Source organism: Ursus americanus, chromosome X (genome assembly GCF_024610735.1).
Source record: "Ursus americanus isolate L20-20 chromosome X, mUrsAme1.1.p, whole genome shotgun sequence".
Taxonomy (NCBI): domain Eukaryota; kingdom Metazoa; phylum Chordata; class Mammalia; order Carnivora; family Ursidae; genus Ursus; species Ursus americanus.
In genome coordinates, this window is record NC_142164.1 from 65,069,222 (window position 1) to 65,095,034 (window position 25,813).

General features: G+C 41.4%; 1 protein-coding gene across 7 annotated transcripts in view; it reads right to left on the reverse strand.

The window, feature by feature from the left end:
- TAF1 (TATA-box binding protein associated factor 1) overlaps positions 1-20,274 on the reverse strand; it is a 71,287-nt gene extending 51,013 nt beyond the window's left edge. For 2 of the 7 annotated variants that reach the window (XM_087859524.1, XM_087859522.1), the window contains exons 1-18: positions 20,027-20,273; positions 18,918-19,032; positions 18,639-18,755; positions 14,629-14,748; positions 13,276-13,454; positions 12,662-12,880; positions 12,065-12,283; positions 11,503-11,707; positions 9,942-10,118; positions 9,320-9,447; positions 9,106-9,213; positions 8,812-8,985; positions 7,984-8,157; positions 7,657-7,761; positions 5,743-5,943; positions 5,433-5,574; positions 4,937-5,067; positions 4,170-4,250 (exon numbers count right to left, since the gene is read on the reverse strand). In XM_087859524.1, the coding sequence (XP_087715650.1) occupies positions 4,170-4,250; positions 4,937-5,067; positions 5,433-5,574; positions 5,743-5,943; positions 7,657-7,761; positions 7,984-8,157; positions 8,812-8,985; positions 9,106-9,213; positions 9,320-9,447; positions 9,942-10,118; positions 11,503-11,707; positions 12,065-12,283; positions 12,662-12,880; positions 13,276-13,454; positions 14,629-14,748; positions 18,639-18,755; positions 18,918-19,032; positions 20,027-20,206 (2,775 nt within the window). In that variant the 5' untranslated portion in view covers positions 20,207-20,273. Of the gene's footprint in view, positions 1-4,169; positions 4,251-4,936; positions 5,068-5,432; positions 5,575-5,742; positions 5,944-7,656; positions 7,762-7,983; positions 8,158-8,811; positions 8,986-9,105; positions 9,214-9,319; positions 9,448-9,941; positions 10,119-11,502; positions 11,708-12,064; positions 12,284-12,661; positions 12,881-13,275; positions 13,518-14,628; positions 14,749-16,388; positions 16,501-18,638; positions 18,756-18,917; positions 19,033-20,026 lie in introns of those variants that run through there. The other 5 variants (XM_087859523.1, XM_087859520.1, XM_087859521.1 and 2 more) reach the window with 4 other exon arrangements.
- Between the last annotated feature and the right edge of the window lie 5,539 nt (positions 20,275-25,813).

Here is a 25,813-nt window from a genome sequence, read left to right on the forward strand (position 1 = left end):
CATTTGCTCTACGTCTAGCCATACTTAGAAGGTTGGAATAATTACAATAATGTACAATTTGATGCTTTCTTAAATTATGCATGAAGATCAACAGTTGCATATAAACCTGCCCAGTACTCAGCTTACTCTTCTTCCCCGCTATGGAACTTACGTTATGACAGTACACAGAAATCAAGATCCCAGCCAGTACAAGGAGCAATATGCGGAACAGCCCCATATCCCTTGGGATACACTGAGAGTTCTCAAAGACAGTGCTGCCCCTCTCTCGTGATGCTCAGACTGAGGATGCATCTGACTGCCCAACTGCTGAAAGGGCTTCTTTAGAATGGCCGGTACATTCTATAATTAAATGGTAAGCACGTTTTACAAGGTACTGGTTTTAACCCCAGGTCCATTCTACTTCTGCCACTGGTTTGGTCAAAAATGTCTGTCCCCTCCTGGGACCCTGAATAATGTTTAACCCCACAAAATAATCAGGGAATTAAGACAAGAGGAAGTGCTTGTCCACACAGACCAGTTAAGAGTATACACAATTAGCTAAAAAGTGGCCAATTCTCTAATCAAGATTCAATCTTGAAATCTATTTGACAAAATCCTTACTTTCTGAAATTCTTAGACATCCACTCATTCTTCACTCTAACCTCAAAAGACCACCACACTGCTTCTTCACTCACTGTCTGACCTCATTTACAATCATTCACTGATTTAACAAATATTTATTGAACACCTACCACATGCCAGGCACTACTTTCTCATGGACCTCACATTAGTGAGGAAGAGACAAATAACCAACCAAATTTGATACTGCATATCAGTGCATTGATAGTAAAGTAAAAAGTGTTACATGTACATAAAGACGGGAAGAATAATGAGCCAATATGGTGGGAGTGAGGGTAAGCTTCCAAGGAAATATAAATTCTAGGTGAAGGTAAGATGGTAGAGGAGTGGCAAGAAAACATTCAAGGCAAAGGAAAAAGCAGTTGCAAAATCCTGGAGGGCAACAGAAAGAAACTGAAGGGATTGAATGAACGTTAGTATGTTTAGAGCTTAGAGTACAAGATGGACAGTGACAGGAGATGAAAGAAGGTTAGAGTTATATACAAGACCCAAATCATGCAGCACCTTATAAATCATGTGAAGAGCTCTTTCTAAAAGGAGTGAGGACCCAAAGAAAGTCTTTGGGCAAGAAAGTTACATGATCAGTTTTAATTTTAAAAGGTCATTCAACTTTTGAAAAAGTGGTGCTGGAATAACTGGACATGCATATGTAAGAAAAAGAACCTTAATCTATACCTTGCACCCTATACAAAAATCAACTCAAAATGCATCTCAACGTAAGATCTAGAACAACAAAACTTTTAGAACAGAAGAAAATCTTCGCATCCTTGAGTTAGATAAAAATTTCTTAGATACAACACCAAAACCACAAACAACAGAGAAAACTGACAATCTGGATTCTGCTCTTCATAAAACACTGTTAAAACAAACAATTAAAAGACAAGCCACAGACTGGGAGAAAATTTTTGCAAATCACATACCTGATAAAGGAGTCGGACCTAGAATACATAGAGAACTCTCAAAACTCAATGTGAAAAAAACAAGGAATCAATTAAAAATAGGAGACTAAAAAGATGAACAGACACTTGACCAAAGATGTCTGGATGATAAGCACATGAAAAGAAGCTCAACACCCTCAGCCACTAGGGAAATGCAAATCAAAACAGCAGCATGAGACCATTTCACATCTGACAGGAGAGCTGTAACAACAACAATAATAATAAAAACACAAGTGTTGACAAGGATGTGGAAAAACTAGAACCCTCATTTATTGCTAATAAGAATGTAAAAATAATGCAGTCACTGTGGAAAACAGTCCAGTAGTTCCTTCAAAGCTAAAACAGGGGCACCTGGATGGCTTACTTGGTTAAGCATCTGCCTTCAGCTCAGATCATGATCCCAGGGTCCTGGGATCGAGCCCCACATCAAGCTCCCTGCTCAGCGGGGAGTCTGCTTCTCCCTCTCCCCTCCCACCCCCCATTTGTGTTCTCTCTCAAATAAATAAAATTTTAAAAGAAAAGGGTAACAGAATTACCATATGACCCAGTAATTCTCCTTTTAGGTATTTACCGAAGAAAAAAGGAAACGTGTCCAAAGATTTATACATGAATATTGACAGCAGCTTTATTCATAATAGCCAAAAACTGGGAACAACCAAAATGTCTTTTGATGGGTGATTAGCTAAACTGTGGTATATCCACATTATGGAGTGCTATGTGGCAATACAAAAGAACAAATGATCAATAACCTGGCTGAATCTCAACATAATTACAGGGTGAAAGAAGACAGACAAGAAAGAATACATACTTTCAACAAATGGTGCTGGAAATAGAATATCCACATGCAAAATAACAAAGCTCAACCTTTACCTTATACCATATATAAAAATTAACTCACAATGGATCAAAGACCCAGATATAAGAATTTAAAATATAAAACTCTTAAAAGAAAACATACAAGAAAAACCATGACACTGGATTTGCAATGATTTCTTGATATGGAACCACAAGCAACAAAAGTAAAATTAGATACAGTGGACTATATCTCAATTAAAAACTTTTCTGCATCAAAGGACACAACAGAATAAAAAGGCAACTTATGGGAGAAAATACTTGCACAGCACGTATCTGATGAGAGATTGATATCCAGAATTTATAAACTCCTACGACTCAACAACAAAAACCAAACAACCCAATTCAAAAATGGGCAAAGGACTTGAACAGACCTTTCTCAGAAGAAGATATACAAATGTCCAATAAGTACATGAAAAGATGGCTCAACATCACTAATCATTAGGGAAATGCAAATCAAAATCACAATGAGATACCACATCACAACCATTAGGATGGCTACTATCAAAAAAATAATAACAAGTGTTGGCTAGAGTGTGGAGAAATTGAAATTCTTATATACCACTGATAGGAACGTAAAATGCTGCAGCTGCTTTGAAGAACGTTAAGTATGGAGGTTGCTCAAAACACCAAAAACAGAACTACCATGTGATCCAGTAATCCACTTCTGGGTATATATGCAAAAGAAAACAATCTTGAAGAGATACTTGCACATCCACGTTCCCAGTAGCACTATTCACAATAGCAAGAGGTGGAAGCAACCCAAATGTCCATCAGTGGATGAATGGATAAACAAAATGTGGTATATACACACAGTGGGATGTTATTCAGCCTTAAAAAGGAAGGAAATTCTGATATATGCTACAACATGTGTGAACTTTGAGAATATCATGCTGGATAAAATAAACCAGTCACATAAAAACAATATTGTATAATTCCACTTAGGGGAAGTAGCTAGAGTAGTAAAATTCATTGAGACAGTAGAATGGTGGTTGCAGAGGCTGGGGGAGGAAGGAATGGGGGCTCGTCATTTAATAGGTAAGAGAGTTTCAGTTTTGCAAGATGAAAAGAGTTCTGGAAAATGGTTATATAACAATGTGAACATACCTAACATTACCAAATTGTACACTTAAAGGTTAAGATGGCAAATTTTGTTGTGTATTTTACCACAATTAAAAAAAGAAAGAGTACATACTGTATGAGTCCGTTTACCTAAAATTCTAGAAAATGTGAACTCATCTATAGTGACAGAAAGCATCAGTGGTTGTCAGGGCACAAGGAGGGTGGAGTGAAGGGAGGAGACAGGAGAAAGGAATTCCAAAGGGGTACAAAGAACTTTTGGGGGTGACAGATATAGTCACTATCTTGATACAAGGATTCACAAGTATGAACATACATCACAACATATCAAATAGTACACTTTAAATACGTGCTGTTTATGGTATGTCAATCTTACCTCAATAAAGTTGTTTTTTTTTTTTTAAGAAGGATAAATGGAAAAAAATAACAATGGATAAATGGGATGTACTCATAAAAATTAGCATAAAACCAGGGCATCTGGGCAGCTCAGTCAGCTGAGCATCCAACTCTTGATTTCAGCTCAGGTCATGATCTCAGGGTTGTGACACTGAGCCCGACACTGGGCTCTGCGCTCAGGGCAGAGTCTACTTGAGATTCTCGCCCTCTGCCTGCCCCCCAGCCCCCAAGCGTGTGCACATGCGTGCTAATAATTAGCTTTAAAAAATTAGTGTAAAGCCTTACCTCATCATCAATCTTCATCTGGAAATCTTCCTCATTTTCTTCTTCTGGAGCAAAAAAGGATTTCTCACCATAGCCAGCATCCTGAAAGAGCACAAATCTAAGCATGAACCAATCAATACACTGGAAAACACCAAGTACAAGTTTCACTAAGTACCAAGTACAGAGTATCAAAGTACATTTTTGCATAGAGAATGGATTCTGTAAAGTCTTCACTGTCTCTGTCACCGTTCTACATCCTTAGGCTATCAGAAGATACTTCACATTTCAGGGAATTTGCCAGCTGATGTATGGATAGTTAAGGCCTGTAAAGGAAGCTAAGTAGAGATGCTCATTACTGCTGACTCTAACTCAGTGGTCTAGCTGTGCCAGCTCACCCCAGCTAGAGCGTTCCTGTTTGGGCCTGAGAAGGATATTGTGCTTCTCTATAGCACATGTCCAGCACCATCATCCCTGCCCACCTGGAAGGCTACGGAAAACAACCGAGAAGTATTTGCCCTGTTTGCACCCCTGTCTTGTAAAGAACGAAGATTAAAGTCACCACCAAAATGGATGAAACAATATGCCCTAAGTCCCCATTAAGCCTTCCCACTGATACTTAGCTACACTGTAGTTTTCCTCAGAACCAACAGAGTACTTCAGAGCTTGAATTTTTAAGCAACCGGTTAATAATCTAGTAACCATTTCTAAGACCGCAAGAACAGTCTTCACCCCCATTTCTCTGAAACAAACCCACAGGCACAGGCAGCGCCTGGCAGGAAGGTGTTCACCTTCAGCCGCTGCTCTGCAGCTATCATGCTATAATAAGCACAGCACTGCTCTGGAGACACCATAGCTCTGATCTCCTCTTCAGTCGGTAAACGAAAATCAGACTTCAACACCCACCAGTTTGAGTCCATCCCTAGAAAAAGTAGAGAAAAGGAGACCATTCTGAATTCCAAAGGCCCTTCCACTGACAGCAACGAGAACAAACCGAGACTGAACCAAGCAATGTCCCAGAAGGTCTAGGTACAGTTAGCCTGACTGCCGAAAAAAAAACCTGCTGCCAGGTTTCCTACACCTCGTGACACACAACATACAATGAATTTCCTGGCAGGCACGAATCAAAAAGCAATCAGAACCTCCGTTAATTAGAAGATTTACAATTTCCTTCTTTTAATGACTCTCAATTTCTAAATATGTGAGCAGTATGCTTAGCCTTTCACTGAAAGCCGTAATTCCTTTCCTGGAAAGAGACAGAACAAATAATGAGTCACAACTAATGACCTGTGCGTTTGAAGTCAGCGCAGAGCTTTAGCCTCTTCCGGATGCTACTTTCTGAGTGAGAAGGAAACGCTTTTTTTATATCTTCCATTCGGATCCGCCGTGGCCGATCCTTACTCTTCCAGAAGAGGCGGTAAATAAAAACCTGCCCAACAAACCAAATGTTTTTCATTTGGCAAAAGAGAGGACAAAAGTGCTCGCCGGGCTCCTTCCCCTGCTAAGCCCCTATGTATTTTATCTTTCCTGATGTGCCCCCAAATCCACAATCCCATTAGGTGCATCCTGACCCACCTCCCTGTTCTGTCATTCTTACCTGAAGAAAGTCTCGAATATGTGTATTAGCCCTTTTGGAGTTGGGCCCAGGAACTTCAAACAAGGGGCACTGCTGGCCGACCACAAAAATATCCACTAATTCCCGAATATAGTAACCTTGTCTTGTCCGAATGATAAGGAAGTCAGTTTCTGGCATCTTATGAAGATAAATTGGGGCACGAAAAAGATTGTTCTCAAATGCCTAACAAAAGTAAAAACACAAAAATTATATACAGAGAAACCCTAGGAAATTTAGTCAACTAATGAGAAAGGGAAATCAAGCTTGTTTGCACTCTATCCCCATAATGCCATCTAAAACCTATCCAATAATATAAACAAATTGGAATACGGAACGTCAAACAGGATTAGAAAGTAATTTTTTACCCACTGGCTATCTTTAAGAGTCAGTACTAGGGAAGCTACAGGATTTGGATTCAGATGACACTGACTGTGCTACTCACTGTATGATGTCAGATTAGTTATTTAATATCTCTGAGCTTAACTGTCCTCATCCATAAAACAGAGATACTTTAAAATGCCTATACCTTGCAGGACTGCTATGATTATATAGAAAGATCACTTTATAAACTAACAAGTACTATATTACTACCCTAGGCCCCAGCATAGCTCCTGACAGAATATAAGTAAGATCAAAACATTTGTAAAGTAAATAAAATGATAAAACCAAAAACTAATGGGGGAGAAAGTGTGCTAGAAAAGACAGACTAAACATACAGGACAGAAACATTTGAGCTTGCTTAAGTATCAGCCAGATGAGGACCAATCAAGCCTGTGATTCAAAGGAAAAACTTCTCAGAAAATCAGGAAGAGAGAAAATCTTTAATATATGGATGCAGATAGAAAATTGTAAGTATGGGGGGGGGAATTTTAAATGTGAAATGGGGAGAAAAACAGAATTATAAAAGATAAAAGAGGATTTTTTTAAAGACTTTATTTATGTATGACAGAGAGTGGGAGAGCGAGCGAGAGAAAGCACAAGCAGGGGGAGCAGCAGAGGGAGAGGGAGAAGTGGGCTCCCCACTGGGCAGGGAGCCTGATGCAATGTGGGGCTCGATCCCAGGACCCTGGGATCATGACCTGAGCCGAAGGCAGACACTTAACCAACTGAGCCACCCAGGTGCCCTGATAAAAGAGGATCTTTAAGAGACTATAAAGGTAGCCACAAAAGAAAGGGAGGGATTGGTAGAAAATGTCAACAGAAAGTTATAGGGAGAGGAAGGCCAGGAACAGTCTAAAGATGCTTTGGGAGAATAAGCAATAGTAATAGAATACACTAGCTATTAAGACGAGGAAAAGTGGTTAAGACTACCAAGAGAAATGGAGGACAAAAAACAAGGTAGCAGAGTGCTAGAGATGTCCTCACATCATTTGTGCACCTCTGTACTTCTCTTTAACAAAACATGTAAAAGCTAAGTTGCCAGAGGGCCTCTCTACACAAATCAGAACAAAAGGGGGTGGGGCGGGAAACACTTTACTATGGCCAAGGACTGTAAATGGCATGGTTCAGGTGTGCTTTAATACCTCAAAATGACCATGACTAACACAATGAAAACATACCAATTCTGCAGATAGAAATTAAATACTCATTAACTAACTACAGTAAATTATTAATCCCAGATTGACTTCCGTATACCACCCAGGTGTTTCTGGACCAATGTGTGTTTTCTAAAAACTACTTCAAATTTAGTTTACAAATAACATTATTAGGAGCCAGTTTTACCAAAAAGATCAAAAGAAAATTTGGGGATTAGAATCATTTGGGGATTATACTGATCCTCCCCATACTTGGTATATAAGTAGTACCTCAATCAACTAGAATTGGTTCTTTCTGGGCTGACTAGCTCCTCACCTGTCAAGTTCCTTAAGAAAGAGTTAACAGGAAAGAATCCCTCACCTGCAGTAATTGGCCAGGATGGAGAGAGCCCAGGAAGGGAGATGTATGGCAGTAAACAGTTTCTCCGTATTTACAATCTGGGGCTCCGGGATCTTTTCCAGGTTTCTAGAAGGAACACAGAAGACCCAGTTACTACCACTGAACAGAATCAATAAGCCTACACAAAATACTCCTTGAGCATAGCATTTTACTAATGTTACTAACTACAAAAAGGATACCATTTCTTTCTCCCAAGAAATTTACAGCATAACAAAGACAAAATATATGTTCGCAGACTATTGCTGGATATGTAATTATATTAGTAGCAAAAGTTATTCTGAGACTCACCCGCTTATAGTAGTTTTTTATCTTGGTTGCCATGCCAACCTGCATCATTAATGGTCCATTTTCCTCACTGTATTCTGCAAGAATAAGATCTCCATCTTTGCCTGTAAGGTCCTGAGGTGTGCGCATAAAAAACATCTCTCCACCACCAGAAGCTTGTCTCTCTTGTTCTCTCATCTGACCAGAACAAAGAGAATACAGTTCAATTCCTGACAGGACAAGAACTACAAACTGATGCTGTTCATTCTGAGACAATGACACCAAAAATGATTTTGCCTCCCCTTTTTTTAAACTTCATTGCAAAAATTTTCAACCATGAAGTTGAAACTATGAATACTTACTATCCCACCACCTAGATATAACTTCATATTTTACCTTGTTTTATCTAAAATTGTCTCTATAGATTTTGCTGCATCATTTTTTCAAAGATTTTTTATTTGAGAGAGAAAGAGAAGGCGCACGCACAAGCGGGGGAGCAGCAGGCAGAGGGAGAAGCAGGCTCCCCCTTGAGCAGGGAGGCCGATGTGGGGCTCGATCCCAGAACCTGGGGATCATAACCTGAGACGAAGGCAGATGCTCAACCGACTGAACCACCCAGGCGCCCCCTGCATCATTTCTGAAAGCTACAGTCATCATGACACTTCACCCTTAAGTATTTCCACATGCACCCCCTAAGAATAAGGACATTCTCCTAAATAACTACAATAACATTCTATCACATCTGAGAAAAAAGTAATTTCCGAATATCATCTAATATCAAGTCCATTTCCCCAATTTGTACTCCAGTGTCTTTTACAACTGTTTTTTTTCCTAACCAGAATTCAGTCATACCTTAGCCTTCTTTTTGATGTGTTTTAGCAAGGGCTGGACTGAGTGGGGACCTGGCTGAGAGAGTGCCCCGAAGGAGTATTTCTTCAGAGGTGGGCGATGGAACTGCCGAAGTTTGATGGGCCCCATATGGGTAGGAAAGAAGGGCTGGCGTAATTCCACAGCAGGAATCGAGTGCTAAGACAAGAAATACAGGGTTCAAATTAAATACTAACTCCAGCCTAGGCAAGAGTTACCCATATCCTCCATCAAAACAAGGCAGTGGTTCCCATCCATCACAGAAAAAAATGCTTTTACCTGGATAATATTTCCTCCAAAAGTGCCTCGAAGACCCTGCTGCTTGGGGTAGTAATATTCATCATTGGAGAGATTCCATGGATCTTTCACTTCCGGCTGAGACATGTTCTAATGATGGAACATCAAACAGACATCAAATAAACCTTAGACTACCCTTCTCCATTATCTTTCTCTGTTCTTCTAAACAGCCTAAGTCCCTTTTCCCTGGGCAGACCTGCTGTGGTTCCTCCTTGATGACCCCCGTTTTCCCTAACAGAATTCGACTCTTCTTCAGAGATGATTCCTTCTTACTCTCCTTGGAAGGGGAGTTGGAGGTGGCCTCTTCCTTCTCATCAGGAATTTCTAAGGATGAAACAAAAGTCACTCTGGAGATACTATCCCTGAAGCTTCACCTTTCCTACAGATACCTTTGTGCTTCCTAACCAGATCTTTCATCCCAACCCAGACCACTTCTAGTAGGTGATTCCCTCTAACCAAAAAACTGCACTCCTGAAATCTCAAAGGTACTACTTTTCAATATTCCTACATTAGGAGTTTTCCCGAAGCAAAACACAAATACTAGAAACTAACAGCCACAACTCTGCTCTCTCAACTGCTACCTAGAAGTTCTAGTCTTTCAGTTTCTTATTTTTTAAAGTAGGCTCCACACCCAATGTGAGGCTGGAACTCACGACCCTGAGATCAAGAGTCACCTGCTCCACTGAATAAGCCAGCCAGGCATCCCTGAGAAGCTTCTAGTCTTGACCTTCCCAACCCTTCTGATTTCCCCGTCCCTTGACATTAGCACCAAGCTGTCAATTACGGAGAAGAAACACTGGTCCCTGCCAATACCATACCCAAAATGAGGTTCTCATCATTGGGATCAAGTGTCAAAACAGGAGGCTCCAACAGCCGGGGCATGGCCTGAGCATCCCAGATGATATTGTCCTCCCAGCGTCCATACACCAGCTCCTCATTGTCAATGGGAAAGATAGAGTACCAAGGTTTGTCATCATCCAGGGTGGCTGCAAAACCTACTCGGAAAAGGAGGAAACACTCAATAACAGACAACAGCTCCTTTCAATCAGGATTCTAGCAAAAGGAAAAGGAGTAAATGTTAGTGAAGTTGTTCATATTTTTCATAAAACTCAAAATTTAAACAGCCATGTGTGTTTAATAAGGGACTGGCTAAAGAAATCATAAGAAATGATATGGTAAAATATACTAACATTAAATGGTAGTAAAATATGCATTAAAAACACAGTAACTATTGGTAAATTATGAAAACGTCTACGTAAGAATACTATGCAACCAGCAAAGCGTTCAGATAGAACGAGAGAAGGGAAAAAAACCTCTTAGATTTAAAAATTAAAGACATTTTTGTTTTCCTCTGGATTATAAAAGTAATCCAGGTTGGGGCGCCTGGGTGGCATAGCGGTTAAGCGTCTGCCTTCGGCTCAGGGCGTGATCCCGGCATTGTGGGATCAAACCCCACATCAGGCTCCTCTGCTATGAGCCTGCTTCTTCCTCTCCCACTCCCCCTGCTTGTGTTTCCTCTCTCGCTGGCTGTCTCTATCTCTGTCAAATAAATAAATAAAATCTTAAAAAAAAAAAAAAGTAATCCAGGTTAACTGAAGGGAAATACAGAAAAATATAAAGGAAACTGAAGCTGTTTGTGATCTCACAAACCAGAAATAACCACTGTGAATCCCATAGTGCATTTCCTTTCAGTCAGCCTTCTATGATTATATATTGTGTATTTCCCACTTAAATAAACAGGGTATCTCGTATGTCACTTTACGTTTTTTTTTTTTTACTTGAGTTTCCCATGTCGTTAAACATTTTTATAAAGAACTTTGAATGACACAGAGTAATACTGATGTCAAGTGAAAAGCACGGTATACAAAACTGCCTATAGAAATGAGCTCAACTACATACATACATACATACATACATACATACACACACACGACAGAAAACCAAAAACAAAGTACACCAAAAACTTAATAGATCATCTCTGGATAGCTGGATTATCAGTGATTTCTGGCATTGTATTCTATTTTCAAAGTTTTCTACATTAAGCATGACGTGCCTTTTTTTTGCATACTTAAGAAGAGAAAAAGAAAATTCTAGCATGATAAAGAGGCTGGCTTTGAAAACAGAAGTAGACCATGGAGATAAAGCCTTGTTCTAGTTCAGGAAAACCATGAACTTCAAAGTGGTTTTCACATTTTTCTAATGAGAAATCAGAGTCCATCCTAGCTTGTTAATAGTGTACAACTTATTACGGGCTAGAATCAGGGCTCAGGTCCAAAACATTTTGCTGTCCCTCAGGAGCAGAAAAGAGCACAGCTAAACCCACTCAGGATAACTGAGATGAAGGGCAGTGTGCTAGACACAGCTGGCACGGAAGCACACCTTGCTGAACGTTGTAGGCCATGGCATTCCTAGTCATGCTGGAAGGAAGCCAGCCTGCCAGGCTTGCACGCTGAGGTTTTGTTCCTTTGTGTTTGACATCCTCCCCGTCCCAGATGATATCATCCTCCCAATGCAGCTGTGTCACCATCAGGAAGTTTTCATCAGCCAGAAGGTCCATGCTGTTTTCCTCAAGTTTCCTAAAGTCCTACAGAAACAGAAAAGGAACAACAAATCCCTGAATGGTCACTGGTCAAAGTTCCCACTCCAGATCCCCCATCAGACACATCGAATGTAGTCCCTGACTTGAAAGAAGAACCTGATAATGGAGCAATGTCTGCCTCCTCCCGCTGCTGGTCTAGCGCAGCACTCATTGCCCGAACAGAATCCTTGTGATGGGGCCTAGTCGCCAGGGCGACATACCATTAACAAGCGTAAGGCTTAGAACCTCCATCGCCCACTGAACACACCCTACCTGGTATCTCCCCCAACTAGAAAGCAAAGTTAAGTAAAATGGAAAGGGCCCTGGGAGCAGATTCCTTTCTTACATACCAGTGTCACTTACCTCCATTAGTCTACATTTCATCACAGGTTCATGGTCCATTTTTCTCAGTTTGAAGCCATAATCAAACCCACTGCCATCTTCAGGGACACCCAGCATATCATACCACAGTCGAGCAGGCCCATAACGCCACTCGGCCACTCTTGGTTTGGTATCTGTCACTTTATCTGTATCTCCAGGTGACTGGGAAAACTTGGACTCAACAGGAGCCATCATTGTAATCTGTAACAGAACAAAGTAGGAGGGAAGGAGGATTTCCTGATCCCAGAAGTCCTAGGGCTATAGGGAGTCCACAGCGAGGAAGGGAAGTCAGAGGAACTATAAGGATGATTCTTCAACAGGACTGGAGTTAGAATGTGAACAATGGAGCTAGATCATGGCACACTCTGCCTAGCAAACTCCTATTCACCAGTGCTGGCCCGCGATACTTTTCTACTATAACAGGGAAGGGACAGCCACTAAAACTGAACTCACGATTACTCATGCATAATCAGCACAGGACTCTGCCTGCTAAGGTGGTATTTCCAATTTAGAGATAAGCTAGGGAGAACTCATGTGTTCCACTTGTAGGTCTCAATCCCAGGTCTCTATTTTGCCTACTTCGTCATCAGAGAGACACTGCTCTGGAGGTGGTGGTGGAGCGTAGTCATAGTTCCACAAAGACTTCTGGCTGACTTCTGCCTCTACCGAGCACTCCACCTCCTGGATCTGCTCTTCCTGTATCAGCTCACGGTGCTTCTTCTTCCTCTTTCTCCGAGCGCTCCGCCAAACAGATGGGACATTCTTCCCTGGTCCGAAAAGACGTAGGAAGCGTAATACCTAGAACACAAGAGACTCAAAAGACTCAACATCTGATGGGAAAACAGCAGCGTCTGGGTCTGCAAACTCCCTTGAGGGGTCTACTAGGCTGTGGGGGAGGGACCAAGGAGCGCTGAATTCAGAGTTATAACATCTACCAAGAAAGTAAAGAAGTATCCCTTAATAATTTGCACTAGTTCTTTTCAGACAACAAGGACAATTTCTAATGAGAACTACGTAAATCACATGTACTATCATCAATGCATACAACTTTATAAAAAAGACCTAATACAATGTCACTGAATAAGGAAACTCTTAAATCTTATCCATTCTATATTCAACATCTTAGCAAAAGAACTCAGCATTTAGGAGAGGTCAGTGGTTTACAATGTGGGGGCATTCTCCGTGGAAGGTACCTTCCCAGGCCGAAATTCCGGGAAAAGTTCTGTGACACTCGGCAACAGCTTGGTGGCATCATGCTGCATAATCCCAGCCAATGGTAGGGTCAGCTTTCCATCTTCAGATTCTGCCTGTGTTGCTTCCTGAGGTCCCATCTCAGATTCTGAGTCAGAGGAACTACTGAAGTCCACTTTCTCTGAGGCCAAAGAGGAAGGGGCAATGATGGAGGGCAAGATGATGCCTTCTCCATCCTCAGACACTGCAACAAGGAAGAGAAACCCCTTTGGCATGTAACTGTGAGCATATTTCCTCCGATTCAGCCAGTACCCACTCTAGGCTATATGCATGGCTCAGTGGCAGGGGATATAGTTCCAAGCACCCAGATTACTAGAATGCAACCCAGAAAACTCATTCCAACTCATTATCTCCCACCATCCCCAACTCACCTTGTACCCGGTACCCTAGGGTTGTGATGAGAGAAAACAAACACTATTACTACATTTACTACTTTCTACACATATATTAAAGGAATGTGATCAATAGCAGAATTATGTAGCACTTTTATACCAATCAGGCCTTATCATTTCTACTTTGGGGACCCATTAACTAAGAATTTAGGCCCACAGGATGATAATGAAGTTGTTGAACATAAAATAAGATCTAGGACATAAAGTTATCAGATGTTATTTAGCCTGCAGACTAAGGCAAAAGTGGCTAAAACTCTAATAGGAGGAATTTAGGCTAACATAATTCTCAAAATACAGGAGATCAAAAACACTGTTCTTCCGCAATCTCCTAGCCTAGGACAGAGTAACTATTGTGGCCGACACAGGAAAAGTGGAGAGGATCACTAAAGCCCTTGCCTTTGAAATCTCTGAATCTGGTAGTTAGCTCTTTATGATTTATGCCCATTCTAGGATGCCTTCCCCCATTTACTCATTTCTTTTAAAGACAGTCATCTAGACAGGTAGTTTCCAAATACCAATATGCAGATCGGTTGCACCAGCAATTACTTGGAGAACACTTGGAAATTCCTGGGCTCTATCCCAGATCTTCAGAACCAGACTCTCTGGGTGAGAGTCAGAAATCTGTATTTTTTTAAAGGCCTGGGATGACTGTGACAGGCAGCCAGATTTGAGAACCACTGACCTAAACTACTTTTTGTTGAGTATCTGTTAAAATACTGTTGCCAAATGTTTCAAAAGTAAAGCTTCCCTTTGACATTAAAATTTAAAAATTGTATGAATCACTTCCAGAAGTTGTATCCTTTCCTAGCAGCTTAATTTTAATAGCTCCCTATGGATAGGCCAAAAGCCTAGATCTATGAATGGAACTTGTTCCTTGGACAAAAAAAGACAGTCTCCACTTACCACCGGTAAGTGGATCCTGGTCCTTATCCTTCTTCATTGGTCCTGGAGGTGGAGGTGGAGGAGGCATCAACTTGCAGTCAATGTCTTCACAGTCAGCGTCATAGTCATCTTCGTCATAATCTAATGAAACCAGGAGGATGATCTCAATATACAGAATGTGTCACACAACAGCTGAGTTCCTTTGTTACACAAGAATTTAAAGCACCATGTGAAACACTAAACAGATCCCTTAAGAACACACAGGAGGTGCAGCTTCTGCCTTCAGAAAGAGATGATGACACAACACCACCAAATACCAGAACACTATGTATATCTCATACAGAAATTTAGGGAACGCCCAGGAACTGTTTATTTATTTATTTATTTTTTAAGATTTTATTTATTTGACAGAGAGAGATACAGCAAGAGAGGGAACACAAGCAGGCGGAGTGGGAGAGGGAGAAGCAGGCTTCCCGCTGAGCAGGGAGCCCGATGCGGGGCTCGATCCCAGGACCCCGGGATCATAACCTGAGCCGAAGGCAGATGCTTAACAACTGAGCCACCCAGGCGCCCCCGCCCAAGAACTGTTTAAAACCTTTGTTCCTTCTCCTGATCAAATCCTATTTGATTTTTTATTTTCATCCTGCTCAATCTCATAACTGAATTTAACATTCTTTCTTCTCTGTCCGTTTAAGACTAGACTTTCTCTCTTCCCACACCCCATATCTTTGACACATTTTTTGTCTACCTTCTGCAGTTTGTTATTCTTTTTACTGACCTTTAACCTCTGGGATCACTCAACACCTGATGGTGAACACTCTGCTTTTATTCCTCTACACAAGCTCCATTCCCTCACTCAAGAATCACCCTTAATCCAGATTAAACACAAATCTGTAGGTCTTGCCTTGACTTACCCCTCTACAATCACACTGCATGTTGTGCTGCCTAGAGAACCTTTCCACTCAGGGACGCCTGGGTGGCTTAGTCAGTTTAGCACCTGCCTTTGGCTCAGGTCATGATCTCAGGGTCCTGGGATCAAGCCCTGCATCAGGTTCCCTACTCAGCAGGGAGTCTGCTTCCCCCTCTCCTTCTGCCTCTTTCTCCTGCTCATGCTTTGTCCCTCTCTCTCTCAAATAAATAAAAAATATTTTTTTTTAAAAAAGAGCCTTTCCGCTCAGATAGTCCACAACTGCATCTCTCATTACACTGAAATATCCTTCACCTCTTTAAAACTCCCTTTCCTTACTATCAATACCACCTCCATCCTCATTTTCCCAGCTTAGGACTTAAAGTCTCCTGTCTCCTCCATCAATCTCTTACCCCCCACAACACACCTTTTCCAATCATTAATAGCAGTCACTATAGCAACTTCCATTTACTTAGTTCCCATTATATGCCAGGTATTTGTAGTTACTTTATAATTCTCCCAAGAATGTTGGCAAAGCAGGAATTATTCTGAGATAGTGAAACGACTTACTCAGGGTCACACAGTTTTAAATGACAAAGTTAGAATTCAAGGCTGGTTGAACAACAAAGCCTATATTCTTTCCAATGCACTTCCTTATTTACCAGTTCTACTGATGTTTTATCAGCAACTCTCAAGTTTAATTCTGCTTAGCATTTTCCACAATTGCCACCTACTCGAGACCTTGATGACTTTACATCTAGCCTACAAGAACAGTCTCCAAGTTAGTCTGGACCTTTACCCTTTTTCTAATTAAAACCCCCAAGCAACAAGTATCACTTCTCATTTTCATTTAGGAAGGAAAGGCAAGGGGTACCTGGGTGGCTCAGCCCTGCATCGGGCTCCCCGCTCGGCGGGAAGCCTGCTTCTCCCTCTCACACTCCCCTTGCTTGTGTTCCCTCTCTCGCTGTCTCTCTCGGTCAAATAAATAAAATCTTAAAAAAAAAAAAAAAAAAGGGAAGGAAAGGCAACATTTACAGAGCATCCACCATGACACTGTACTATGTAGGTGCTTTCATACCCCGTGATAATGAACTTAAATTCCCACATAAGACCCATTAATGAGGTATTATCACCTTTACTGCCGACAAGAAAACTTAGGTATTATTACAAATCTAAGCCTCAAAGGCTGAGCAACTTTCCTAGGATCAAACTAAATATGGAGCTGGGACCTGAACCTATCATTCTGACTCCAAAGTCCATTTTCTTTTCATTATACCACCCTGCCCCTTACTCAACAATCAATGTTGGTTTACAATCCTTTATGACATCAAATCCCAAGTAATGCATACACATCAAATGCTGTCAAACTGCTCTCCCCTTGGTCCTTGCTATCTAGCCGTATGTTTTCCACTCCTTTCAGGAAAACCTGCTGGCCAATTCCCCCTGCACTATTCACTTATTTCTATCTCCAAACCTTTAGACAAGACACATTTTCAAACCAAAATGCCCTGCTGCTTCCTCTCCATGAAACCCTTTCGAACTTTTGCTCAAAATTCACCTCCATGACATCTTTTCTAATGACCTCCACCCACTTTCAATTATTCCAAAGAAGAATCCTTGTAAATCAAGCCACGTGAAGGGGCCAATGCCAGAGAAGGAGGAAGTTAGGACACAAGTGAAGGCACCTTCACTGAGTAAGAGAACTTAGAAATGAGCATCCCAAAGTACTAAGACTACCAAATGCAGCATCCTCCTTTTCTAGAAGGTCAGCTCATAAAACCCAACTAGGACACCCCCACTCGTCCTCTTCCTTAACATCCCTATCCAAGATAATAAACCCAAACCTGAAAATTCCAATATTCCCTGAAAATCAGAGCTACCACCTCCCCCTTAGCCTAAGTCAGGTTGCTCAAAAATAACAGTTACAATCTTTGTCTTATTCTGTCAACCTCTTGAAATGAAATACAATACTCTATACAGAAATATGAGCCTGCAGCTGGCTTATGTCTTTTTATTATGAATAATTATGCTTCGCGTTTGTTTATCCCATCTTCCCCAAATGATAATATCCCTGATTGTGAGACCTGTATCTTCTATTTTTCTGGGTTACCTCCTGTGTATGTGGTACAGTTAATTCTCTCTCTATAACAAGCACTCAAATCCATTAATTGGTCCTGAAATCTAATTCAATGAGGTGGACAATGAACAAACAATGAGCAACCTCATACAACAGTGTCAAGCAGTGAGAGGTAGTATAAGGCAATGGAAACAATGAGTTATATATGTGTCAACTATACCTCAATTAAAAGTTGTAAACAATTACAAGTCAAAAAAAAAAAAAAAAAAAAAGAAACTATGATCAGTAGCTCTAGGTTCCAGACCATAGAACTAAGCTCCTCAAGATCAGAAAATGGATTTTTATTATCTTTGTACCATACTATCATAGTTTATAGCCCATAATAGCTCAATAAAAGTCTAATAACCTAAATTATTGAGTAGTCAAGGTCTGCCACTACCTAACTTATAGAACTTTTAATAAAGTCCCACATCTTATTAAAGTCCCAAGTTTTCTTTATCTATGATGAGGTTAATAACAAATAATCACTAAGACCCCTTCCAGCTCTGATTCTGATTCTTTATGTAGCACCTTATGCCAGGGAGAGAAACCTACATTGTAAGCAAGCATTAAGTGCATTCTGTCAGCATATAGGTGGTGAGTGATTAACAGAAGTGGAGCCAACAAATGTGTGCTCATTTATATATAACATTGTATATACTTAATCCTCCCTGAACTACCAAGTCCTTAAGAGCAAAGACTGAGTTCAAATAATAGCTAAAACCATGCCATGAACCCTGTAGGTACTCAAATACCAGACGATAAGGAAAGCATTACCATCCTTACTTGGCATTCACCAAGAATTTGGGAATAACCCGTTTGTGAGAAATAAACATCTGCCCCAGAACACAAAAAAAGATAGCAGCTACATGGAACTGAGCTAACAAAAAGAGAGAAAAGCAAAGGACGGAGAGCAGGAACAATGGCAGAACGCATACATAGAAACAAAATGGGCTACACAGCAAGAAAATGAACTGGCATGCTCTACTGAGGACACTAAAGAATCACCTGAGTGGCAAAGGGGCTGCAAGCTCCCCATTGTCTGCTGGTATCTTCGGCTTTCATCTTCTGCTACCTCATTGATGTCTGAATAGTCCACAGCATCTTCTGTGCTCCTGATCCACCCTATAAGTAAAATGGCGGGGGGGGGGGGGGGGTGGGGGGGGGCAGGTATATCTCAACAAAGAGCAAGTAACTCTCACTCCCTTAGATAATTCCCATTGAAAAGTGCATACACGGTAAGTGGCTAGCCTCCTCCCTCCTTACTCCCCACGACCCACACTTCACCTTCATCATTTACCAGGGCACCATCAGTCCCAGTCAATTCTTCATTTGCGGTGAGTTCAGTGATCAGGCTGCCCAGACCCAAAGCCCCCAAGCCTGCCAAGTGCTTCTTACACTCCTGAAAAAGGGACAGCACCAGAGTCGAAGATAACAACTAAACCTAAGCTTCCCACATCACATGGCTTATTTCCCTGGTCCAGCACAAAGCTATAAATCCGTATTAAATATAACTCTGCAGTGTGCTAAAAGGAGCATCACATTCCAGAACTGTAAAGTAAATCTTCCACTAAACTCCACAGTGATCAGATCTTTATCAACATATTAAGTCCAATTTCATCACCATACTTTAATAAGAAAAGATTAGTCAAAGAACCATCACCGAGACCAAACAAATGAACAGTAGTTCTCTGAATGAAGGCTAAGGCAAATGGCGTCACTGGGATTAGAGAAAGGATGACAAGAACTTTTTTTGCTACCTTCTGTGTGCTTGTGTGTGATGCAGAACAGGAATAGTGACCGATATTTTCGCCTTGCGAAAATGAACCTAAATGAAAGTAGGTAAGGTTCATCTGGACACAGGAAACAATTTCACGAATGTCAGTGAAAAATGGGAAAACTACCCAAGAAGTGCACTGGGCCAGAAGGGGTCTGCCCCAAGTAGCCTCAACATTCACTGCTCTAAGAGCTGAGGCCTGAACCACACGATTTGTCACAGGTTCTGTCCAGTCCTCTTGCTCTAGAGCCATCTCAAGTCAACGATGTAAGACAGGCAGTTTCAAAAATCTCCAAAGTCCTCATAGCAACGGCTTAAAAGCAATGTCACTAAGTTACGCTATTTTTCCGGCTGCCTTGTTGGGATGAATGTTATCCCCAAAGCCACCCCATCAGCGCCCTGCCCTACGAGGGCTTGCCTACAGTCCTCTCTTCTTCCCACCCTCCCCCAGAACTGAGCCTCCACACTGTTATGAACGCTCTACTAGGATAGTGTCCGCTTCTCATTTCCTCTCTTTACCTTAACCGCGCCCTCTCACAGGGGCTCTATTCTAAGCACCCTCTACTCTCCTCACTCAGCCGCACCACCCCCAACCCCATACCCACGCCCAACCCCTCACATCATCCAAGACGCTTTCCCCCTCCAGCTGTCCGGCTCCATTGATGTTGCCGAAAAGGAAACCGGTTAAAGAAAATGGGCCGCCGCCAGCAGAATCTTCATCGCTGTCCGTGTCCGACATGATGGCCGTTGTTGTGTCACCAGCGGCTCCGGGCAGCAGCAAATCCCAGCCTGGTCCCATGGACCGGAAATAAAAACACTAGCCGCCCAGAAGTGACTTACAGGGCTCCTTGACCCCACCAGGCCCTACCGGAAGCGGAATGGGGCGGGGGAAGGGGGGGGAGAAATAACCGGAAAGACCGGCCGTCCTACGAAAAAGAATTGGTTGCACTACTTTACTAACGGCTTTTGATTCGACCGTACGCAATCAGGCGGTTGGGTAGGTGGAAAGCGGTTGGTCAAAGAAAATGTTTGGTCCCGCCTCCTTCCTCTTATCTGCGCATGAGCATTCCCAGTGCATTGGGTGAGAGTCACGGCTGATCCTCCAATCAGAAGGAGCTGCCTGGGTCACGTAGCGTACGTCCTAGTAACCGCGCGTCACCACGCCGTGGTACGCGGAAGTGAAGATGAGAAGCGGATCTCCTGTCTGCCGTGTCGGTTCTTCTTAAGGAGAAACTGGCCCGTAAATCGCACGGTGCCCCAGGTGCCTATCCAGGTTGTTTTGAATTACATTTCCCCATGGAAATGGAGTCCCCTTCCTCTCGGTTTCTTTCGGGAAATGTGAAAAAGATGAGTAAAAGGAACAGCGGACCCTTCTCACAAACTTAACATTTTTACAGGTTTTATTTTTTTTAATTTCTGAATCATTTGAAAGTAGGTTACAAATATGTGATTCTCCAGCCCTATAGACATTTTTCTACGTAACCACAAAATCATTATTGCATCTTTAAAAATTAACATTAAATCATTGTCATTTAACATACAGTTCGTATTTCGTATTTAGATTTCCCCAGTTGTCCTAGTTGGAGCATTTTACAATTCAGTCCAGGATCCGCTAAAGGTTCTTGCACTGCACTTGGTAATCTCCCTTCAGTCTTAATCCAGAAACACCAGCCTTTTCTTTGTGTTGCATGACACTACATTTTTGGGGAAAAGTCCAGGCAAATTGTCTTGAAAATATTCCATATTCTGAATTCGTCTGATTGTTTCTTCGAATTGACTTACGTTAAATATTTTGCCGGCCATCAGAAGGCACAAACAGCAGGTTGTCACACTACGGGGGATGCTGTATTTGAGCACCAGATCTCTCCATTGCAAAGGCACATTTTTCCTTTTGTAATTAGTAAATGGGGTTGAGATTGTGTGAATATTCACCCAATGGTTTTAGCATCCTTGCCTGAATCAATTATGTTGGGAGAGCGCAGAAGGGTGATTTTTCTAATTCTCAAATTCATTCTACACTTATTAAGTGGATTTATTCAGTAAAGAACTCGGTCTTACCTCCCTTCCCCCGTTTTTATTTTAATGTGTCATAATCTAGCACCATCGCTATCCTTTTTGAAGCTCAAACTGTTCCAACTTTGTCCAGTGGGACCCACTTCACTCTGGCTCCTGTGTTATTAGTCTTGGAGTACTTCCTTGCTTTTTGGCACAAGATGTTCTAGGCTTACTCTGTACATTCCCTGTCCCAGACCTGATATAAGCCATTTCTCCAAGGAGCCCTGGTATCTTTTAGTGGGGAATGGTATTTAGAAACTGTGGCATTATTACTTAATAGGCCCTTTCAGTGGAGAGAGCTAAAAAAAAAATAATGAGTTAAAAGGGCACCTGGCTGGCTCGGTCGGTAGATCATGCAGTTCTTGGTCTTGGGGCTGTGAGTTCAAGCCCCACGTTGGGTGTAGAGCTTCCATTTTAAAAAATAGAAATAAAAAATAATGAGTTTAGGGGCGCCTGGGTGGCACAGCGGTTAAGCGTCTGCCTTCGGCTCAGGGTGTGATCCTGGCGTTCTGGGATCGAGCCCCACATCAGGCTCCTCCACTATGAGCCTGCTTCTTCCTCTCCCACTCCCCCTGCTTGTGTTCCCTCTCTCGCTGGCTGTCTCTATCTCTGTCAAATAAATAAATAAAATCTTTAAAAAAAATAATGAGTTTAGACTAATACCTCTAATTCAAGTCCAACACCACAGGGTTCTCTCTCACTTTTCCCCATTTCGTATTTCCATCTTGCTACTCTTATAATTAAAACTCTGGTTCCCAACATCCATATATTGACTGTCTTCAGAATTACAAGGTGGATACCACTACCAACAATAAACCTAAGTAAAGTTCAGAAGTTCTTTGCAGTTGTTTGTCCTTAGAATATATCCTACTGGGGCACCTGGGTGGCTCAGTCATAAGCGTCTGCCTTTAGCTCGGGTCATGATCCCAGGGTCCTGGGATCAAGCCCCGCATCAAGCTCCCTGTTCAGCGGGAAGTCTGCTTCTCCCTCTCCCACTCCCCCTGCTGATGTTGCCTCTCCTGCTGTGTCTCTCTCTGTCCAATAAATAAAATCTTTAAAAAAAAAGAATATATCCTATTAAGGATATATAGGGTACTGTGTGTAAAAAATTACTTGAATCATTTTTTTTCCTCTGGGGAGTTGTTTCTGTTTATATTCAACTTTACAATTTGCTTATATTATCCTTTTTTATACAATTTAATTTTTAAAATATGTAAATTTTTACATGGTTAAAAGTCAAAAGTATGTAAAAAGCTATTTCCAGAGAGTCTTGCTCCCATGCCTATGCCCTCTACCCCAATACCCAGCCACTCCCTATAAGTAACGATTCATTCGTTTCTGTTTTATCCTTCCTGTGTTTATTTTTTTTTATTGAGGTGTAATTGACATATAACATTCTGTTAGTTTCAGGTGTACAATAGAATGACATGATACTTGTACTTCCTATGTTTCTTTTTGCAAAAATAAGCAAATGAGTATACATATTATTTCTTCATTACACAAAATAGCATACTATATATACTCTTTCACCTTGCTCTTTTTCACTTAATAATTTAGCTGGGAAATCACAGTGTACCACTTTGTAGCACTCTTCCTCATTCCTTTTTATGGCTACTTAATAGTTCAATGCATGGATGTCCCTTGGAATGTTAACAGTAGTTATATTTCTAGGTCAGATGACAAACATCTGCCAAAACGTGCACAGTAGCTGAGATGCTGCACTTTAGTAATGAAAAGTTAGGAGAATACTATTGCTATACTAATATTTAAAACAAAAAAGCAAAATGGAATATGTTTTTAAATGTACTTTATTTTTTTTAAGATTTATTTGACAGAGAGAGCCAGAGAGTACAAGTAGGGGGAACAGCAGAGGGAGAGGGAGAAGCAGGCTCCCCACTAAGCAGGGATCCCCACACGGGGCTCGATCCCAGGACGCTAGGATCATGACCTGAGCCGAAGGCACACGCTTAACTGACTGGGCCACCCAGGTACCCTAAATGTACTTTATACTGCTTCTAGATGCTTGTGCTTAAGGAAAAACAGATTCAGCAAGAGGTAGATGGAGGCTTTTAGAATGGGGAAGGGGGGCGTCCTGGGATCAAGCACCACATTGGGCTCCTGGCTCAGCGCGGAGTCTGCTTCTCCCTCTTCCACTGCCCCTGCTTGTGCTCTCTATGTCAAATTAATAAATAAAATCTTTTTAAAAATTCTAAAAAAAGAAAAAGAATGGGGAAGGGGACTTCACATACTATAAATGCTAAAGATGCTATTCTTGACTCAAAACATGGTTTTATATAAATTTACCATATGACCCAGCAATTCCCAGCACTCCAGTATATACCCAAGAGAACTGAAAACATGTTCACACAAAACCTTGTACACAAAGGTTCACAACAGCACTATTCATAATAGCTAAAAGGTAGAAACAATCCAAATTTCCCTCAATCATAAGTAGATAAAATACGGTATATCCATACAGTGGAATATTTTTCAGCAATAAAAAGAAATGAAATAGGGGCACCTGCCTGGCTCGGTTGGTGGAGCATGACTCTTGATCTCATCGTGAGTTAGAGCCCCTCGATGGGTGTAGAGATTATAAATAAATAAACTTTAAAAATACCCCCCCAAAATATTATTAGTAAAGAAAGCATTGTTTTAGGTAAGGTCGCCCTCCAAAGGGGAACAGAGGGGCCTATGAGTATAATTTCCTACTGCTGACCAGGAAAATGCATGTTGACTGGTTAAAGGTTATATTCCTGGTGGAACTGAAACTCTAGTTAAGTTAGGTATTAAGTCTTGGTTTTACTGATCTGGGGCTCCTAACCTTAGTGAATCCACTCTGGATTTTCTTTTTGACACTATGTACTGCAGAAGATAAAAGATACGTAGAACTATGGGAATTTAAAGAACACTTTAGATTACTTTCAAATGACCAAGGTTCTTTGAGGGAATAGAGCAATTCTCTTATTTGAAGATATAGTCAAACTAGGATGCACTAAGGGGAAAAATGGGAGAGGCAATAAATATAATTAGGGAGGTGGGGTGGAAGAGAAAGCCTTTCTTGATCTTCTCTGCAAGATAAAAGTAAGTTTGGTCAAACCCCCCCCCCAAAAAGGAAATAAAGTACCCCTATGTGCTGCAAAGTAGATAAACCTTGAAAACATTATGCTAAATAGAGGGAAGTGAGTTCCAAATGACCACATATTGAGTGCACCTGACTGGCTCAGTCAGTCGAGCATGCAACTCCTGATCTCAGGGTCATGAGTTCAAGCTCCACGTTGGTGTAGATCTTACTTGAAAAAAAAAAAAAAAGACCACATATTATTTGATTCCATGTACATGAAATGTTCAGAGAAGACAAAGTAGATTACTAGTTGCCTGGAGCAGGGGGGCGGGGAACAGGGATTAAGTGCATGAGGGATCTCTTTGGGGTGACAAAAATGTTCTAAAACTGGATTTAATCAGGGTGCCCGGCTGGCTCAGTCAGTAGAACATGTGACTCTTGATCTCAGCGTTCTAAATTTGAGCCCCGCCTTAGGTGTAGAGATTACTTAAAAATAAAATTTTGGGGTGCCTGAGTGACTCAGTCGGTTAAGTGTCTACCTTCGGCTCAGGTCATGATCTCAGGGTCCTGGGATCAAGCCTGGTGTTGCGCTCCCTGCTCAACAGGGAGCCTGGTTCTCCCTCTCCCTCTGCCCCTCTCCTACCCCCCCTCCCTGCTTGTGTTTTCTGCTGTCTTGTGCTCTCTTTCTCTCAAATAAATAAAATCTTTAAAAATAAAATAAAATCTTAAAAAAATAAAACTGGATTTTGGTGACAGCTGTGTAAGTCAGTAAATTTACTAAAAGTCATTAAACTGTACACCTGAAATGGGTGAATTTTTTGGTATGTAAATTATATTTCAATAATGCTGTTTGCAAAGCAAAACAAAGCAACATGGTTTTGCCGTTCCTTACTAGTTACTTAATAGCGCACCAGCACTATATACAATTAACGGTATCAGTTCATTTTTATAACAAACAGGAAGGATATTTTCCTGAAATAACTGGAAGAGGGAAAGGACATTAAATGTTATGTCCTATATTTACAACCCTAATCCCTAGTACTGTAATACCTATAACACGATAGGAGTGTGATCATTGTTTACTGAACGCAGTGTGATGAGAAAAATCATCTACGGGGAGCTCACTGGTCTGTCATTAGTGAAAACAAGCAGGAATGAGAATATCAATGTTAGCAGGGAAGACAGTTCCCGACCCTGATTGTCTGAGGTAGAAAAATAAGTACAGTTATGCACAGGTGTGACGTGGAATACAATTATAGTTATTTCATCCTTTGCAAGTTCAGAGGC